Source organism: Fulmarus glacialis, unplaced genomic scaffold, assembly GCF_000690835.1.
Source record: "Fulmarus glacialis isolate BGI_N327 unplaced genomic scaffold, ASM69083v1 scaffold11813, whole genome shotgun sequence".
Classification (NCBI taxonomy): Eukaryota; Metazoa; Chordata; class Aves; order Procellariiformes; family Procellariidae; genus Fulmarus; species Fulmarus glacialis.
Window position 1 is genome coordinate 4,604 of NW_009203660.1, and position 19,598 is coordinate 24,201.

Sequence of the window (19,598 nt, forward strand, 5' to 3'; positions counted from 1 at the left end):
TTTGTAACATCAGTAGAAATCAGCAAAAATATCTAACCAAATTCTTTGTCTTGGGGCTGCAGAAGATACCATGGGTAAGTCGTCAGATTAGTTTAAGTGCTTTCTTTGTAACTCAGTACCTGTGGAATGTCGTAATAAAGCCATGATGGTCAGAGTGTAGCTTTTTAAACAATAAAACAGGGGAAGCGATGAAAGGCAAAATTTTTTTTCAAAAAAAGGGAGGCAGCAGAGGCCTCAGTTAATTTATGTAATATTTCTATTAAAAACAATGTCTATTCAAGACAGCAATTTAAAGCCTGCACCGTTGGCTTAAAATATAAATCCAATAAACCTCTATTATGATTCCTCCATTAGGTCAGTGTGATGGAATTTTGTGGACTTCTAAAATAAGACATCATTATTTTTCAGGAATGTTTCATGAATCACAGTCAAAGCCCCTTCATCTTTGCTTGTATAAATTTCAAAAATGGTGCTTTTATAAAATATATACATTTGCTGAAGCCGGCAGCCGGCTTTCTTCTTGGAACAGCATCCTCGGAGCTGAAATCCAGTTTACATAGCAGACGAGGCAAATGCTCTTTAATTGCGTTGCGGCTGTGGGCTGTGAGGTTGTGAGGTTGAGGTTGTAAGAAATTTGCCTGTTTCTTTGTATAATATCAATGAGAAGAGAGTTACATTATTCCTGAGAGAGGTGCAGCGCCTGAGGACCATTTTTTTTTTAGCGGAAGTATATGCTTTTATTTGTTTGCCCATGTGCTTTGTTTGGATGGAGAGGTTGGGTGGTGCTGGGCCACAAACCAGAAAGGCAATCCCTGTCCCAGAAACCCCAAAACCTTCCAGGCAAAGCCTAAACCGGGGGCTGAGTTTAAGAGCAGTCCTCACGTCCTCCCTGAATTTCAGGCTGTCAGGACCATGTCAGCACAAGAGTTAATTCGTCTCATCCACTGTGTGGTCCTACACTGCGGTCCTGGGAAGACCACCACCCAAACTGGCCAAAATCTGCCCCTGGCCTAAAAATGCTGCAGATGTCTTCTTGTGAGCTCTACCTCATCCTCCCATGGAGAATCATCCTCTCTGCTGACAGGTCTAGGTTCATGGTGTTGCTGTGGTTGCAAGAGCTGGATTTGGGCTGGAAGCATCCCAAAAGCACCTTGAAATTAGGGAGTGAGGAGCTGCAGGTTGGGTTCATGATAGCTTCATCGCCTCTGCAGGACAGAGACCCACCAAACCCAGGCTGTGCCATGGGGTTGGTGCACAGGGCAGAAGTTCACCTCCAGCAATTATGGGAGATGCTGCTGTCATTGATCGTTGGGGTTTGCTCGTGGAGATGTGTAACTTTGGTATCCCTTGCCGCCAGGAGGAAGAATTCATTGACTGGTGGAGCAAATTTTATGCTTCCACAGGAGAGAGGGAAAAGTGTGGCTGCTATCTAGAGAAGGGCTTTGACACCCTGAAGGTAAGTGGCTTTGGCTGGTTCTGGCTCATTGGACCTGCACTCTCCATGGTGTTTTTCCACAAGCTTTGATTTTTTTGAGTCTTTAGGCTTTTTTTTCTTCTGGGACAAAAAAAAAGTTAGACCATTTTCTGCTGAGAGCAGGTACTTTTGTTTTAAAAAATAACTATTTTGAAAACTCAGCTTTCTTGTAAAATGCTTTCGGGTAACTTTCCACTTTGCAGCCTTCAAGAAATTGTCACTTTTCTAAGTGGCAGAGGAGGGGGGGAACTGCCACCTTGAAAAGTGCTTGGGAACAACAAGAAATGCCAGAGATTGCTTAGGGAAGAGGGAGATTTAGGTACCCTGTTACAAGAATTGCTAAAATTAATGCAGGAGCCCAAATAGGACTAAAATGAGGAATACCTCATGGAATGCCTCTCCTGTGAAGAAAGGCTGAGAGAGTTGGGGTTGTTCAGCCTGGAGAAGAGAAGGCTCCGGGGAGACCTTATTGCAGCCTTTCAGTACTTAAAGGGGGCTTATAAGAAAGACGGGGACAGACTTTTTAGCAGGGCCTGTTGCGACAGGACAAGGGGGAATGGTTTTAAACTAAAAGAGGGGAGATTTAGACTAGCTATAAGGAAGAAATGTTTTACACTGAGGGTGGTGAAAGCCTGGCCCAGGTTGCCCAGAGAGGTGGTAGATGCCCCATCCCTGGGAACATTCAAGGTCAGGTTGGACGGGGCTCTGAGCAACCTGATCTAGTTGAAGATGTCCCTGCCCACGGCAGGAGGGGTGGACTAGATGGCCTTTACAGGTCCCTTCCAACCCAAACTATTCTATGACTCTATGATTCTGTGAAGGCCTTGCCTGGTCTTAAGGAAAACGTTCCCAGCAGGAAGGTCTCTTTGGCTGATGAAGAATCCTCTGTGACACCTTGGCTTAGTCTGGGTCTTCTGTGATGTGCTGTTATTTATTGTAGGGTTGCTCAAGATCTGTTCTTCATCACTGTCCTGGGTGGGGGGCACCAAGGGTGACAGGTCCCAGGAGTCTGTCCCAGTGGGTGGTATTTCCCCCAGACCGTGGAGCTTGGGTCAAGTCATGTCCGAGATCGGTGGGGACACGCTGCTGGTGTGCGGGAGCAGTCCCTCTGCCTGGGAGCAGTCCCTGCCCTCGCCCCCCGTCTCTCCCTCTCCAGGTCTATGAGGCGGAGCTGGAGAACATGGAGGACTTCGAGCATCTCTCTGACTTCTGCCGCACCTTCAAGCTGTATCGCGGCCGGTCGCAGGACTCGAATGACGACCCCTCTGTCGTGGGGGAGTTCAAGGTGCGATGGTCTCTCTGTCTACCTGTACCCAGGAACACACTCGGCTGGGTGGAAGGTCTTGCTGCTGCATTGGATGATGCCAACTGACTATTTTTGGGTAGGAATTTAGTGAGAAATGGGCCATAAAAGCAGACCACTGGGCCCAGTCTGAACAACCTCCCTGTGCAGGTCTGGCTGCTGTATTCCCAGCAGTGAGTGCCTTGCATGCTTCAAACCCAGTCTAGGCTGTGTCGTCATCCTCCAGCAACAACCCATCGCTGGATGTAAGCGATGGAGCATCTTCTTCCTCTGGGGCGGTGGTGGGAGCGTGTGTGAGCACTGATGGTCTCGCCAAGGCGGTGCTCAGAGCTCTCCCTTTGGAGGTGCCTGTGGAGTGCAGAGCAGCGATGCATCTTTTGCTCTTTTTAACCTTTAGCCTGTTTGCAAGAGAAGAGGGATTAAATTTTTCTGGGTGTTTTTTTTTTTTTTTAATTCCTGCTCTTGTTCAGCACTCTCCTCCCCCAAACAATACCCAGAGACTGATTCCTGCCACTTCACAGGGAGGAAATAATCTCTGGTGAATAAAACACTTGTAAATTTTTGCATTTTCTCTGTCCTCTTCCCGTCCCTCTCTCAGGAACCAGCTGCCTCATTCAGGAACCCTTAAAACTGTCCCTGCAGAGAAAGGCTCAGCCTAAACCTTTGGGGGGCTGATTCATAACAAGGCTCCTTCACACCTCTTTAATAGCGTGAAGGCTCAAAGAACAGTGAAGTAGAAGAGGTAAAGGACAAACAAGCTGGAGTGGCTCTGTGCAGGCTTATAAAAGAGTTTGCATCTATGTTCAGGCAAGGGATGAATGATACAGGCAGCTCGCCACCCTGCTCCTGGCTCCCTCGACCATGAAGAGCCTGACAGGTCGTGGTCTGGTCTAGTAGCTAGAAGAGGGTCAGGATCTGGGCTCTGTCCCCTGCATTGTAGTAGTTGTAGATACCCCACCCCTGGCAACATTCAAGGTCAGGTTGGACGGGGCTCTGAGCAACCTGATCTAGTTGAAGATGTCCCTGGTCATTGCATGGGGGTTGGACTAGATGACCTTTAAAGTTCCCTTCCTACCCAGACCATTCTATGATTGTGTGATTCTATGCAACCATCCAGACCGTTGTTGCACACCTGTGTGGGTGTGCAAGTGCAAGTGCAGCTGAACACGTCTGTCCTTCACAGGGTTCGTTCAAAATTTACCCCCTCCCGGATGACCCGCGAGTCCCAGTGCCACCTCGGCAGTTCCACCAGCTGCCGGCCAGAGGACCCCAGGAGTGTCTTGTCAGGGTCTACATCATCCGGGCCTTCGACCTCCAGCCCAAGGACGCCAATGGAAAGGTATCCTGCTGGGGAAAGCTCTGGTGGACCTCAGTGTTGGCTCATGGCGTGGGCTCTTTCAACAGGTCAGCCCTAATTGATCAAAATTTGTATATATGGCTTAAAATTTAGAAACAACGGTGACAGCAAAAAGGAAAAAATCTTCTTTCTGCCTCCATTGCAACATCTGGGAATCCCAGGAATCAACTCTTCCTGCATCCCGAGGGATTTTTCAGTAGGGCTTGTTAAAATAGCTAAATGAGGTTTTTTTTTTTTTTTTTTTTTTTACCTTGGTGCCGAAGGAAACAAAATCATGTCTTCACATGACTGCTTTTTGCAAAGCTTTGCCAGTCTGGAAGAAAAATTCAGTGCAAAAAGAAAATTGTGTTGGTTCAAGATGAAAATATTCATTTTGTTTCACTTTGCAAAAAAACTCAGGGAAAAATCCTTCTCAACATTCTTTGTTCCACTGGAAAATAGGGAAAAATTTTTTAAAAAGTATGGGAAATATTTTGACATGAACAAAAAACCCCCTGCTTTTTCAGCTGCCCAGTTTTTCAAAATGGACTTGGAATGAAAGTTTTCAATTCCTTAGAAATCTCCCATAAAAGACTCCTGCAGATCAAAAAGAAGGAGTAGAAAAAAATGCTTTTTTTTTCCACTGAAAACCGAAACCAATCCAAGTCTGACCCACAGTCTTTCCCCCTATGCTGTGATGTCTCCTACAGCTCATCACAGTCAAGGAGAGGCAAAAGGAGAGCCCTGGATGGCCAGTCCATCCTCACACTGCAGACCTTCCCTAGCACTGCTTTTCCATCCTTTGCTTCTTAAAAAAATCTACAAGTCAAGGAAAAGTGGTGAGGAACTTGGCCTGGGTGTTTTTTCCAGGGAGCATAACTAGCCAATATATTTCCCATTTGTGTTTGGTGTTTTTTTTTTTTATTTTTATGTGAGCTGAGAAAGATGGTGGGTCCCTCTAGGTACAGGGCTCAAGCTGGGTGACATCTTTTAGGTGAAATTATTTATTTTTCTTTTTTCTTCCCTTGGCAAAAAAGCTGACTCGAGTTAGTTTAACCACTTTTCAAATTTATGCTGGTTTCCCAGAATAGTTTTAGTTGTGAGAGAGCTTAAAAACTTGCTAAAAATGTAAAAATATCTGATACAATTTTTAGATGAACAATGGGGCTTTATGTTAAAGTATGCTTCCATTTTATTTTTCTTTAAATTTGTTGCAGCATCTTGGAAATAAATGGTTTTAAACCACATTTTTTGAAACAAAATGTTTTTCCTTTGATGTTTTAGTCCCCTACATTTGTAAATTTATTTTTGAGTAGACCTCAAACTTTAAAAATTACTACCTCTATGGAACCCCAAAATAGGTGACTCAGATGAGAACGGGAACATCCTGAGGACTTCAGAGCAAGCCCAATCCATCAAAGAAGCCATAAATAGTTTTTTTCATGCTTTTATTGCTTTTCCATCCCATGGGCCTCAGAAGGGCTTGGACTCTTCTCCCGCACTGCTAACTGGTCCTTCGGTTATCCTCAAAAAGGAACTGCAGTGCATCTTGCCGATGGTCACAGATTTGTAGTAAGGAGTTAATGGTCAGACTGTCCTATCCTTGAAAATAGGTCTTTGCCAAGGGTGGTGGAAGATCCTGCTTGCTGGGAGGAGGGGAGGCAGAGTTATTCCTTTGCCATCAATACTGCTGTGCAATGACTCTTTCTTGCATTTATTTTCATGATCATCTTTAGTGCGATCCCTATGTGAAGGTTTCAGTGGGAAAGAAATCCATAAATGACCAAGAAAATTACCTCCCCTGTACGCTGGAGCCTGTCTTTGGAAAGTAAGTTTTGATTCAGTTTGGAGTCCGTGCGATTTTTCGTGTCATATTGAGGGAATGGGGCTGGGCCAGCCAGAGCTTCCCATTCCAACCTACATTCAAGGTCAGGTTGGATGGGGCTCTGGGCAACCTGATCTCCTTGAAGACGTCCCTGGTCATTGCAGGTGGGTTGGACTAGATGACCTTTAAAGGTCCCTTCCAACCCAAACCATTCTGTGATTCCCATGGCATGCTCTCGCCTCGTGTCCAACCTTGCTGAAGTGAGTCTGGCTTGGCTCGACCACCGTCCTACCCACCATGGCTCGTGTTCGTCTTTTCCCTGGGACTTTTGAGCTGTGGAGCATGGGTCTGCTCTGTCATCAATAGAGTCATCAGGAGGGTTGTTTAGACCTGAGATTCCCTTGTGGAGGCATCTGCCTCATCCCAGCTATGGTAGAGAAAGTCTGGGGAAACTCTGCTCCTCATTTAGGCGCTTTGGTTAAAAGTCTGAAGAAAAGACACGATGAATGGAGGCCTGTTTGATTAGGCTGTGGCATGGGACACCTCAAAATCAGATGCCCTGAAAATTATCTTTAAATCTGATATGGGCTGGTTGAGTTGTTTGCATTGCCGTAGGGCCTCAAACTTCCGATAAAAGGCAGAAGATAACATTGTTTTCAGAAAAAAGTATTCATCAGAGGCAGAAAGCACCAGAGGGACCAGGCAAAGTGGAGGGAGGTAGAGGAAAACCTGGTGCTCAGCCTCCACGTGCCGATAGGCTCCCAGAAGAGCCGGGATTAGATGTAGGGGGCTATGCTGCAGCACAAACGGGGTCAAGCCCTACTCCACATGACGTCCAGCTGGTTTTCTGAGGTGGCTCTCGCCAGCTCAGGATGTCAATGGTGAGACACCTTCCCAACAAAGCAAGACGGAGAGGGATATACACCGTCTGCAAGGATGGAGGAAAAGGGAGAGGGATGGTGAGGGTGATACTGGTGAGACCACGGAGGACAGTGTGCATTAGACAACCCATTTCCTCCTCTTCTGCCAAATGGAGGTGGCAGCTCTGCCTTTGCTACGGTGGTTGCTCCCCATCTAGCATGAGGGAACCCTGGTCTCTGGTGGGTCAGGACCTGCTGCCCTGTGGCAGAGCCCACAGCCAGACCCTGGTGAGCTCTGCTTGGCAGAGCAAGTCCTCCTTCGCCAAGGCTGGCTCCTGGCCAGAGGCCGTCTAGACAGCACGCTGCACCTCCCACCCGGTCTTTAAAGCAAGATGTAAAACCGAGGTCCTGGCTGCTGGCGGCTATTAAACGTCTCGTTTCACAAGCTTTTCCCTGGGCGGCTGGCTGCCGTCCAGCTTTAGCTAATTACTTTCTGCTGACCCCAGTTCCTCCTGCACTCTTAATTGGTGGCATAATCACTCACTTCCCCTCCTTAAAAGCTGCTGCGGGGTGGGTGCTGGCGGTGGGAATGGGCATCGTGTTTCTCCCCAGCATTGCCTGCCTTTCAGCAGCAGGTGGAGGGGTCCCTGGTAGTGCTGGGTCAGACCTGGACTGTCCTGCTCACCCTCTCGTACCGCCTTCCACATCGCTGACATCCACGATGCACCGGTGTTGTGTTTTGGTGGGGTCTTGGTGCTTTGTCTCTTGCCATCCTTTGTTTGAAGAGGGAGAGGAAGGTTTGCTCTTGCTTTATGTCCTGTCAGTATGTGGACTGTGGTGTAATGACGGCAGAGGAGACAGCACAGAAAAAAGGTGCTTAGAAGTGAGAGGAGAGGACGAAGAGGCTTTGGGGGGTCAGTCTCATGCTGACCACAAGCTTGGCCCAGGCAGGCTTGTCTCCTGTTTTGGACATTTGCTCTTTGGGCTCAAAGAGCAGATGGTTTTCCAAAGCTGTCATTTCTCCTCCTTTCAAATTCCATGAATGATCGTTCCTGACTCTCGCCTGCTGCTCTTTTCCCTGGATATTGCAGTGACCACCATCATGTCCAATAAGCAGATGGAGAAACTAAGCAGGGGCAAAGTTTGCTTGAGAGTAATTCAACCAGGCAAAAAGAAACCCAAAGCGTGCTTGCTTAGTGCATATCCACAAGCTAAGCCAGTACAACACAGGACCAATAGTACTGGACCAACGCGGCAAAGATGCGCAGTGGGTGTACTGCCCTTCCTGGCACTGGTGGGTTGGGATGGTGTGTGGGTCTGTTTCCCGCGGAGCACTCAGCAGCATGAACCTCCATCTCACGGGTCTTTCTCGGCTCCCGCTACACAGGATGTTCGAGCTGAGCTGCACTCTGCCCCTGGAGAAGGACTTGAAGATCACGCTCTACGACTACGACCTCCTGTCGAAGGATGAGAAGATTGGGGAGACCGTCATAGACCTGGAGAACCGGTTCCTGTCGAAATACGGGGCACGCTGTGGCCTCCCCCAAACCTACTGCATGTAGGTACCTCTGTGGGCTCAGGCAGTGGGTCTCTGTAGCTGCCAGGGCTGCACGGTGCTGCGCTGGCCATAGGGACCAGGGTGAGAGAATCATGGAATCCTTAAGGTTGGAAAAGACCTTTAAGATCATCGAGTCCAACCGTCAACGCAACACCACCATGCCCACTAAACCATGTCCCTAAGCGCCTCATCTACACGTCTTTTAAATACTTCCAGGGATGGTGACTCCACCACTTCCCTGGGCAGCCTGTTCCAAGGCCTGACCACTCCTTCAGTAAAGAAATTTTTCCTAATGTCGACTTTAAACATCCCTTGGCCCAACTTGAGGCCATTTCCTCTCGTCCTATCGCTGGTTACTTGGCAGAAGAGACCAACCCCCACCTCGCTACAACTTCCTTTCAGGTAGTTGTAGAGCGCGATGAGGTCTCCCCTCAGCCTCCTCTTCTCCAGGCTAAACAGCCCCAGTTCCCTCAGCCGCTCCTCATCAGACTTGTGCTCCAGGCCCTTCACCAGCTTCGTTGCCCTTCTCTGGACACGCTCCAGCACCTCAATGTCCTTCTTCTGATGCCTCAGCCCACGGGTCTGCTGTCCCAGGGCTGTCCCAGGGGGACCTGACCAGTGCTCTACTTCACTGCAGAGATTTGACTAGAGAGACAGATTCACACCAGAGAAGCCCCACATTTGAGGAACTTCCCTGAGCCCTGGGTCTCCTGCAGAAGCATGAAATGCTTCAAATAACAGAAATCTCCTTGGGGAGATCCTGTTACGTCCCTGATGCCTCTTGGGCACACCGTGGTGAGGACCCCGCCATGCATGGGGTCTGCTGAAGGGTGACCTGGTGGGTCTGAGGGGGGCTGTGAGGGCACCCAGCCCTGCAAGCTGGGGCTGAGTGGGGTGTGCGATATGCAGCCCCATTCACCAGTGGGCCAAGGCGAGCACAGACTTGGAGCTGGTTACACCTTCCTCAGACCAGCCCTCTTTGGTGTAACGCTGCTGCTGCCCCTTGCTGAGGCTGGAAGATGTTTTATCATGTGTTGAGTTGTTGTTTTCCCTCCTGTTTGGTTTCAGCTCTGGACCCAACCAGTGGCGAGACCAACTCCGTCCTTCCCAGCTGCTTCACCTCTTCTCCCTGCAGCACAACTACAAGGCTCCCACCTACAAGTCCGACCGGGTCATCTTCAGGGAGCAAGAATACATTCTCTCTGAACTGGGTAAGGTAACGGGGCTGCTTCGGGGTTTCCTTTAAAAGCTTTCCTTTATCCAGAGCAAGGGATGGAGTTGGAGGTCATGAACGTATCACGGTGGGGGGTTATCATGGAGGCCAGGACTGGGTGATGGGCATGTCCCCATCCTCCTCACCTTGCTGTCCAGGTTGGCTCTGCACCTTTCCCAAGCTTGGCTCTGCCCCAAAGGCTGCAGGTTGCGGCTGGATCTGCACCAAACCCCAAAGTTGAACCCAGACCTGCAATCCAGCCACGTTAACTTTGACCCTGAGTGACGGCCCTTTGCTGCTTGCAGCAAACTGAATACACGCAGGCTGGGAGCAACAAAGTCCGTCGCAGCCAGAGAGGCTCCAGCCTGATCTTCCAGCTACCGCTTGGGCTGGAGGAGCAGTTGTGCCGTTTGCATCTGTGTGTTTTGGGGCTGGAGTCACTAGAGGGAGACAATATCATACACACAGTGCCCAGCGTATCGCACCAGGGCTCGTGCCTCGGGGGCGAGGTGTGCTCTAGCTGGAAGTGCAAAACCAGCCTCTGCCAGCAAGGAGAAAATATCACCGAGTGTTGGGGAGGCATTTTCTTGTTTGCACAAAAAACCACCAACGCTGACACCTGCAATACCCTGGGCACCAGCTCATGCCCGTCTGACCGGCATCCTTGGGGGCAGAAGTTTGCCTTTTAGAGAAAAGTCTGCTTTAAAGCATGGAAGGGGTGTTTTGGCCCAGGGAGGAGGTGAAAGCCCACTATATGGCCCAGGAGCTGCAGTTTGACTTTGTTAAGGCCACTACAGTATTGCAGAGCCATCCAGGAGGACTTGGCCTGCAGAGGCACAAGACGGCACAGCCCAGGGATGATCCCCCTCCCTGCTCTTGGGAATCAAGGCACAAATTCATGGTTCTCCTCTTAGGAGGAGGAGGAGTGGGGAAGCAACGGCTCCTTTGCAGCCTCTTGTTATGTGAAAGGTTTTCAGCAAGGGCTGGAAAGGTGTTAAACCGAGCGGGGTCTTCCCCCCTCTCCCAGCCCCTGCCTTTCACCTTCCTCTGCTTTAATGGCAATCAGTTCAAAAAACAGAACAAAGTCTGATGCTTGACCTCAAGGAGATCTGGAAACCAGCTGTGTTCGCAGAGCAATGTCAGATCTGAACCTGGCGGTATAAAGTGAAGCTATTAAACACGAGAGCATGGGTTTTACAAGCACTGCACCCGGACCATTATTCCATAACCCCCACATTTGTTGTTTTCTGAGAGGGGCTTTTTCTTTTTCCTGTGCACACACACACACACACACGCACGCATGCCAGGTTTCCACTGCTTGGGAAATAGCCCATATGTCTGAAGTTAACCACTTCAAGATATTGCCAAGAAAGGAGCTGGGATATATCACCTGAGAGTTGCAGAGCTGTAATAATATTTATGGAGCGCATTTCATTTCAAAGGTCCTCGAAGGTGCATGGCCTTGAAATGCTGTGGCTGAAAGGCAGTGTCTTGGGGGTGATGTCCTCCTTGAGGAGCTGGAGATGGTGTCAGCTCTGCTCACGGACGGCCCGGTGTTTGCTGTGGCTGTTGTGTGCTGGTGCATTTTGATGAAAGACGACAAATGCCCCACTGGGAGCAGTGAGGGCCGGAGCAGGGACTATGACTGGCCATCAAGCTGGTGGTTCCTGCATGGCCATCCTTTTCCTCTCATTTCTGTCTTTTACCATGAACCCAGCAGAGAAGAAGTGGGACCCTGCAGGGAGCTCATTCCCGCTGCGCTCCTCTCTGCCAGGCTGAAGATCCTGGATGGTTTTAAATGATGGGATTTAAACAACATCCATCACACACGTGCTTGCAAACTGCACCAGAGCAAACCCTTTCGTCTCCTCTCCCTGAAGAGCTTTGATCACACATTAGATAAACCTCTGCTGGGGGTGGGAATGGCAGCCGAGCAGCAGCATGGGCTGGAGGGCTGCTGGGGACCCTGCAGCCCCAACCGCCATGATTTTAGGGGGCCTGAACCCTTGAGCAGAATAAAAGACTGGACTCTCCTTTCCATGTGCTTCAACGTGGTCCTTGCAATGTTTCACTTGCTGTGATCTGGGGGGAGACTTGCATGAGACTCCCCACAGGTCCCTGTCCCATTGCACAGTGGTTTGCCCACGTGTCCCACTGGGAACACGTTGCCCTGTGTCCCGGAGGGTTTGTGCTGATGGTGGATTTGCAAATGGAGGCTGCGCTCCTCCTGCTCGCTCCTGGCTGCAACGAGGTTGGTGGGCTCGTGCTTGCTCCCTTGTGGAGCTCCCACGGGGCAGTCAGAATCTGGCCCTGCACAGCTGTGGCCATGGCGTGGCGTAATACTGTTCTTTGTTGTCCTGGTTCCAGCTGGGATAGAGTTAATTTTCTTCCTAGTAGCTGGCATAGTGCTGTGTTTTGGGTTTGGTATGAGAAGAATGTTGGTAACACACTGATGTTTTGGTTGTTGCTGAGTAGTGCTTACGCTAGTCAAGGACTTTTCAGCTTCCTGTGCTCTGCCAGGTGCACAAGAAGCTGGGAGGGGGCACAGCCAGGACAGCTGGCCCAACTGGCCAACAGGGTATTCCATACCATGTGACATCATGCTTGGTATATAAACTAGGAGGTGTGGTCCAGGAAGTAGCGATCGCTGTTTGGGGATGAGCTGGGCATCGGTCGGCGGGTGGTGAGCAATTGCATTGTGCATCACTCATTTTGTATATTCTACCACTATTATTATTGTTATTATTTTCCCTTCCTTTTCTGTTCTATTAAACTGTCTTTATCTCGATCCACAAATTTTTTTTTTTTTTCCGATTCTCTCCCCCATCCCACTGTGTGGGGGGAGATCGCGCGAGCGGCTGTGTGATGTTTGGCTGCCTGCTGGGTTAAACCACAACATTTGTCTGCTCTGTGGCAGAGGATGGCAAACCCCTCAACCCCCACCTGGGGCCGGTGGAGGAGCGTCTCGCCCTGTACGCGCTGCGGAAGCAAGGGCTGGTGCCAGAGCATGTGGAGACGAGACCTCTTTACAGCCCTCTCCAGCCAGAAATCGAGCAGGTGGGTGGTGTGACGTGTCCAGGGCAAGATCAAGAGCATCACCTCTTCCCAACCAGTGCTAACCAGGTGGCTGGCTCGCTGCGGAGCTGTGCTGGGCATACCCGCCCCAGGAGACCGGCTGTTCCCAGGGAGGAGAGTCAGCTTTTGGGGCGGAGCAGAGCACTGGCTGGAGCTCAGCTCCATGGCTGACTTCCTTAGGGTGCTTGGGGAGATCGATTCCAGCCTCCTGAGTTCATTTTCATCAGCATTTGCTCGCAATTTTGTTTTTTTTTTTTTTTGGGGGGGGGGAAGTAATTTCTGATCTGAAAGTCTTAATGCAGAATTATTCTATAATGGTAATGACACCGCAGGCTCCTTTGGCAATGCAGCAGCATGATTTCTGCAGCATAAACCCGCTCTTGGAGGTGTAAAGTGTTAGTACTGTTGCAGACTAGATGTTTTTAAGCCAAATGAAAACTAAACGGGCTTCCATCCAAAACCAGTCAAAATCCAGGTATCTGTGTTTAGCCTAACCCCTTTTCCTTGATTAACACATGTGTAGTTTATGCATTTGGATCAAAAAATGCTGCTTCCTGAAGAACAAAATGATTAATTATCATCTGTCATACATGTTCCAGTTGCATTGCAAAAGCAGTTTCGAGAGACTGGCTCTGCAGCTGGTGTAAATGTGCATAGCCACTCATCTGCACCATTTCAGCCATTTCCCTTCCGAGGTTCATTTTTAACCAGACCACCTCTCCAGTGGTGGGAGAGGAGAGTTGCTGGCAGAAGTAATGCACTGGCGACTACTCTAACACCTTTTCATGTTAATTCACCCAATGAAAATGATGGTTAGAGGCAGGAGATGGCTGCTGTCTGGTGACCAGTGGGTCTGTGCTGTTCTTATAGGTACAGGTGTCATGGTCTTGTTGGACCAGCCATGGGTGGTTCCTCCATGACATGGGGTTGCATATGGGCAGAGCAATCAGGGTCTGCCCTGCACCAATGCTTCTACCAAGAGCATCCGTAGGGGTGATGCTGGGTCCAGGGAATTAACCTGTGTGACTCAGTACATGTTGCATTCAGGGCAGTTCCCAAAAGCATGGCTCTGACCCGCTGCAAAGCCACAGAACAGGCTGGCTCTATCGGCTGGCTCACTCTTTCAGTGAGCTGAAAGCCAGGTTGGGCTTTTAAAGTTTTCTGCTGAAATGGAAGATTTTCTTGCCAAAAAGCAAGCAAACCACAAGCTCCTCTGTGATGGGCTGATTGTCAAAGGATGGCTTTTTTTTTTTTTTCCCAACCCTTGAGACTGCACAATAAAATATTTTATTGGCACCCATTGGTGTTTTACAGTAGAAGAGACCACCTAAAAACACCCCCCTGAGATTTCAGCAGCATTTCTGCTGCTCTCTCCCTGGAAGGATTTTGTGAAAGTGGAATTAGATTTCCCTCTCTTCATCCCGTCCTCCACTCCAGTGGTCAGAAACCCATAAACCAGCTGTCCAGCTGGTGACAACTGGTGACACCATGGAAAACAAGTGAGCTGCTTGCTTCTCCAACACCTCCCATGGACCTAGTCTTTAGTCTGTCCCTATGTAAAGATAGTCAGCCACAGAGAGTAAAGCCAGAGTGCACCTTCAGCTTATCCAGACCAACCACTTGTATATCGCAAGCCATTAACATATACCCAGCTATCACTAAAATCATTTTAATATAATACTTAATGACACTTTCCCATTGAGGAAACCTTACTTTTCAATTAAGGAACACGGGAGCACTTGATATTTTCTCTCTCCACTACTAGGTCTTACTGAGGAGGTGAAGGTAACCCAGTTAGGAGGCTTACCAGGCTTCATGTGTCTTTCTTTCCATACAGGGAAAGCTACAGATGTGGGTGGACCTGTTTCCGAAATCTCTGGGTCAGCCTGGCCCCCCTTTCAACATCACGCCACGCAAAGCCAAGAGGTAATTTGTTTTTCATTTCTCAGTGCGGTGCTGGTTTCAGCACCTTCTGTTTGTGAGGGGAGAGGAGAGGGCTTGGAGATGTCAGATGGGGAGGGATTCACCTGCCTAGATGAGAAACATCTATGTGGGCTCATCTTCAAAGAAAGAGAATTCACTACTTAGCTCCTTCAGCTAAATAGCTGAGTAGCACAACCAGACCGTCTAGGTGGGCTCTGGATCAAGATTTCCACCCTCTCATGTTGCTTTTGTTCCCGGGGTTGTCCAGGTTCTTCTTGCGCTGCATCATCTGGAACACCAAGGACGTCATCCTCGATGACCTCAGCATCACCGGGGAGAAGATGAGTGACATCTACGTCAAAGGGTAAGCCACCCCGCTTCTGCGTCCTCCGGGTACCGTAGCCTGAAGGCACAAAAGCAGCAGTGAAGGAGTTAACACGGCCCTTGCATCAACATTGCTGTGGCAGACATGAACCCCCACTGGGATGAAGGGGCCATTCCCACCTCTCCAGCTACGGATCCAGCTTCTTGGCAGACACGTCTCTGCTGGGCTCATAACCGCTTCACGACAACAAGTTTTTCTTTGTATCTCTTGGATACTTAGATGACAATATTTACATTTAGAGAGATAAGATGTGGGGAAGCAGCCTAGCCATCGGGGCACGTAGTCTGCATTTCCACTGCCGGCTCCTTCCCAGCTCCTCTCCCGGGACAGCCATGGGCTCGTTCCATATACATAGGTTGGCTTGTTCGCATAGCTGCTTTTTTTGGAATTCCCTTTTTTCCTTGAAACACACAGAAATGTGGCAACCAGCAGTAACTCCTCTGGCACATTCCCTTCTCTGCCTGACTCCATTTATGTTTTATCTTGTGTAAAATGGTGCAATCCCAGCCAAGGGACTTACTTATTTTGTGCGTTCTTTGGATTTATGGACAGGAAGAGGTAGGATTTTGAAACAGACTGTAAATCCCTTTTTTACAATCCCAATTTTCCTCCTGTAAATCCAGAATGCGCGCTGCTTACCTGGTATTCACATCAAGTGCATTGTTATCAGCTCCAGCTAAGCTGCTCTGTGCACTTCGGGGCTCTGAAAAAGCAGTGCTTGCAGGGGGTTACGGGAAAGCGAGAGCATCCAGCGCTTGCTGATATCCCTCGCCTGGCTTTTAGCATCCCCAATGACCAAGCATCTCCCAGTGCTGTAAATGAGTTAAAAATCTTGCTCAACTTCCTCGTCTTCCCCCCCAAATGGCTGCATCACTAGCAGCTCTGGATAAGTCCTGAATAATTCTATTGGGAGGGGAGGCAACGGTCCTTCATGGGCTTAAGCATCTGCCCTACAGACAGGGGAACCTGTGGGCAAAGTGACCTTCACCACCATGGCGTGGTGCTGCTTTGGTGGGGACCATTCCTTCCATCCACCGCTGCCTCCTGAGCAGGGGCTGGAGCCTGCTTTGGGGTGAACTCAATGGATAAGGAGCTTTTACCTGTGGCTTTCCTTCAGAAGATCCAGCAGTGCTTCCCTGAGGAGGCTGTTGCCAGTTTATTCTCCATTTTACCCATTAGGCAAGGCCAGGGCTGGAATCTCAGTCTCTTGAATGTTATCTTCTACATAATATATAAATTATTGTCGAGTCAGTTCGGCAGGTAAATGAAATAGGAGCTTTTCTATTATGCCTGAGGTGGTTGCCGTTTATTTTATTTAATTCAATCAGTTATTTATTGATAGTCTTACAGTAGCACGAAGAGGTCTTAACAGAGTTTAGGTTGTGCAAGACTGGGTGCAGAGAGACCTTCCCTTCCTAAAGACTTGTGCTGTAGGCAGACAAAAGAGTGGTAGTGCAGGGAAATCATATTCATTAGGAACTGAAGATGTTTTCTTGAGTTAACGGCCCTCTCTGTCACTGTCATAGGTGGAGGATATTTTTGTATTGTTTTCATAGTGAAATTTCCAATAAAAATTTTACTTCACCAAGAGGATGGTCCAACACTGAACCAGGTCAGGGTGGGAGGTTTTCATTCATCATCTTGCAAGTTTTTCAAGATATTTCAAGGTAAAAGCAGTACTGCTTTGAGCCAATTGGACTAGAAGTTTCCAGAATCCCCTTCCAACCAACCACCACTACTAAGATTTATGTGCTATTATGTAGCATCTTTAAAACTCATCTGCATCCCCTTTTGGGTTCCTAAATAAAAGGATGGCCTGGGTCCTCCAAAATCTTACACTCGTGCTGAGCAAAGAGGGAGGTGTACGAGTTTTGAGAACAAAGTCGCCTCTTAGATTTAAGAACCTGACTTTGCCTTTGGATATTGCAGATACCTTAAGTCACATGGCTTTAAAAAATACTGGATGAATTAATGGGCCAAAAATTCACCCAGTCCTGTTAAGTACAAAAACATGTCCTGGTTTCGGCTGGGATAGAGTTAAATTTCTTCCTAGCGCTGTGTTTTGGATTCAGTATGAGAAGAATGTTGATAACACACTGATGTTTTCAGTTTGTGCTAAGTTCCCTGTTAGTTAAGGACATTCAGCTTAAAAAACCAAAACAAGTGTGGGGAGGGAGCACAGCCGGGACAGCTGGCCCAGCTGGCCAACGGGGTATTCCATACCATGTGACGTCATGCTCAGTATATGAATGGTAGGCGTGTTCCAGGAAGTAGCAATTGCTACTTGGTTATTGGTCAGTGTGGGTGGTGAGCAATTGCATTGTGCATCAATCACTTTGTATATTCTGTCATTATCATTATTATTATTATTTTATTCAGATCTCTGACCTGCAAATTATTGGAGTCTGGAGAGGTGTGTTGGGAAGGTATCAGGATGTGCTTGTCCCAGTCCCGTACTCTTACCTGGACGTCTGGTGTTGGCCCTGGTCAGAGGCAGGATACTGGGCAAGATGGGCCTTTGGTTGGTCACCATGGCCATTCCTACGTTATGTTTTTAATTCTGGGACACTGTGACTTGAACGCTTTTGATTTCTGGCACCTCCTTTTTGCAGTGGGGAGGGTGCAGCAAATTCTGCAAGAAAAAAAAAAGTGCCGAAGAGGCACCCAAATCAAACCATTTATTTGTCCTTTTGTTTGCCTGCAAGGAGAGGGCGCTCACACTGCATCCTGCGACCATCCCTGCCAAGCTTTGAAGGATGTGGATAAACACACAGGCTTCCCATTTGCATCCTATCAGATCAAATCAAATAATCCAGCCACAATTTAAGTATTAGTGTAACCTCATCAGACAATTCCCACTGCCACCAAGCCCTCGCTGTCCGTGTAACACATGTGCATGTGATGTGTACCGTAGGATGAACTTGAGTAGACCTCCCTTCCCTGTCGCCCACAACACATTTGGGGTGGGTCATGTGCTCCTCTCAAGCACTGGAGAAGAGGGAATAATTTGTATAGCTGGGCAAAAAAACTTATTTTCAATTTAAGTGGAAAACAATCAAACGAGATAATTGTTTTCATTAGAGATTCTCTGTGAATCTTCTGGCTTTCCTCCAGAAGGGCTCTAAATACACAAATGGATGTGTTTTATTGTTTTGTTTTGTTTCGTTGATTGCTGAAGATTGAAAAATCTTGGACAGGGAAAGAGGGCAGAATGAAAACCCGACAGTTGCAAAACTCACAGCTGGAAAAAAGTAGTTGTTATGGAAAGTTTTCAGTTTGCCCCTGGACTGGTTACAGAGTGCCCACAGCAAGCTCTTTTAGACCAGGAGAGGAACTGTGCTGTGAGGACCTGCCTCTAAGGGCAGCAGCTGGGGACCAGCCTGGCCACATCAGGGTCTGGCCACTCTAGGATTCTCCTGGGGAAGAACTTCTTGGCCGTTTAGGACTTTCAAATAATAATCTTCGAGAAATCGACAGAGAATAGAGGGGAAAAAATGGCCCTTTGGTCCTTTAGCATGGTTGCCTCATCCACAGGACTGGCTCTAGGAGCTAACTACAAGGTCAGTTTGTTGGGGTGGCTGCAAAGGGGAAAGGAGCTCTCACCAAGGCAGGCTAGAAGCTGATGTGTGCTTATGGATGAGTAAGTGACAACTTTGAGCCAGAGCTTGAGGCGTTGTCGAGTCTTTGAAACAACCATAAAACTCAGGGGAGGGAGGAGAAGAGATTGCAGAGCTTCTCAGGCTGCTGCCACCAGCGCTGGTTCATCTCCCCACACTGCAGGGACTGTTGCATTCCCTCTCAAGTCTCCTACGGGCTCCAGGTTACCCCCACAGATAGCAGCCCAAGGCATCCACAGGGGTGAGAGACATTTTACTACCTGCTCATGGCCTCTGTGACGTTGGGTGAATTCCAAAATCCTTGGTGTGTTTCTAGTTTTTCATGCAATGTGTTTGCATTTTGCAGCTGGCTCGTTGGCCACGAGGAGAACAAACAAAAGACAGATGTGCACTACAGGTCTATGGGAGGAGAGGGCAACTTCAACTGGAGATTCATCTTCCCCTTTGACTATCTCCCTGCTGAGCAAATGTGTTACATCGCAAAAAAGGTAAGTGTCCCTGGACAGACATTTCTACCTTCTCATAGTAACTCTGGGGTGAAATGCACGGCACGATCTAAGACCTGCACAACTGCAGCACAAATGGAGCTATGCAAGGCTCAGCCTTACCCTTGTGTTATTTGAAACACAAAGTTGTGGACAGGTGGGGAAATTGGTTTAAAAAAATCCACATTTTGAATATAACATCTGTGGGGTCAGAATTAGAGGTGGCCTTATATAAAGAGTCTGGAGAGACTGACCCCCCAGGAAAGACTCCTCCGGACTGGAGGCAGCTGCGTATCGTGCAGCGGTGTCAAAGTACTCTCCAGGTTGCATGGGATTTCCAAGACGCCTACTCAACAACAGGGTTACTCCAAAGATGGAGATGGCATTTCCATGGGACAGTTAGGGCTCCAGCATAGCATAACGGGCATCGTGCTGTACAATAACTTCACAGAAGGGCTAAAGAGGGGTGAAAGGAAGGAGCTGCCTCGAGTGCCTGAAGGGGTAAGAGACATGTAGGGGAATATGGGTTGGGATGTACCATTGG

At 48.6% G+C, this 19,598-nt stretch overlaps 1 protein-coding gene across 1 annotated transcript in view; it reads left to right on the plus strand.

The window, feature by feature from the left end:
* Positions 1-1,327: 1,327 nt before the first annotated feature.
* LOC104074564 (dysferlin-like) overlaps positions 1,328-19,598 on the plus strand; it is a 37,449-nt gene continuing 19,178 nt past the window's right edge. Inside the window, exons 1-10 of the mRNA XM_009574722.1 lie at positions 1,328-1,456; positions 2,631-2,759; positions 3,961-4,116; positions 5,850-5,941; positions 8,186-8,356; positions 9,425-9,567; positions 12,487-12,626; positions 14,482-14,570; positions 14,836-14,931; positions 18,916-19,057. Coding sequence (XP_009573017.1) covers positions 1,328-1,456; positions 2,631-2,759; positions 3,961-4,116; positions 5,850-5,941; positions 8,186-8,356; positions 9,425-9,567; positions 12,487-12,626; positions 14,482-14,570; positions 14,836-14,931; positions 18,916-19,057 — 1,287 coding nt within the window. The remainder of the gene's footprint in view (positions 1,457-2,630; positions 2,760-3,960; positions 4,117-5,849; positions 5,942-8,185; positions 8,357-9,424; positions 9,568-12,486; positions 12,627-14,481; positions 14,571-14,835; positions 14,932-18,915; positions 19,058-19,598) is intronic.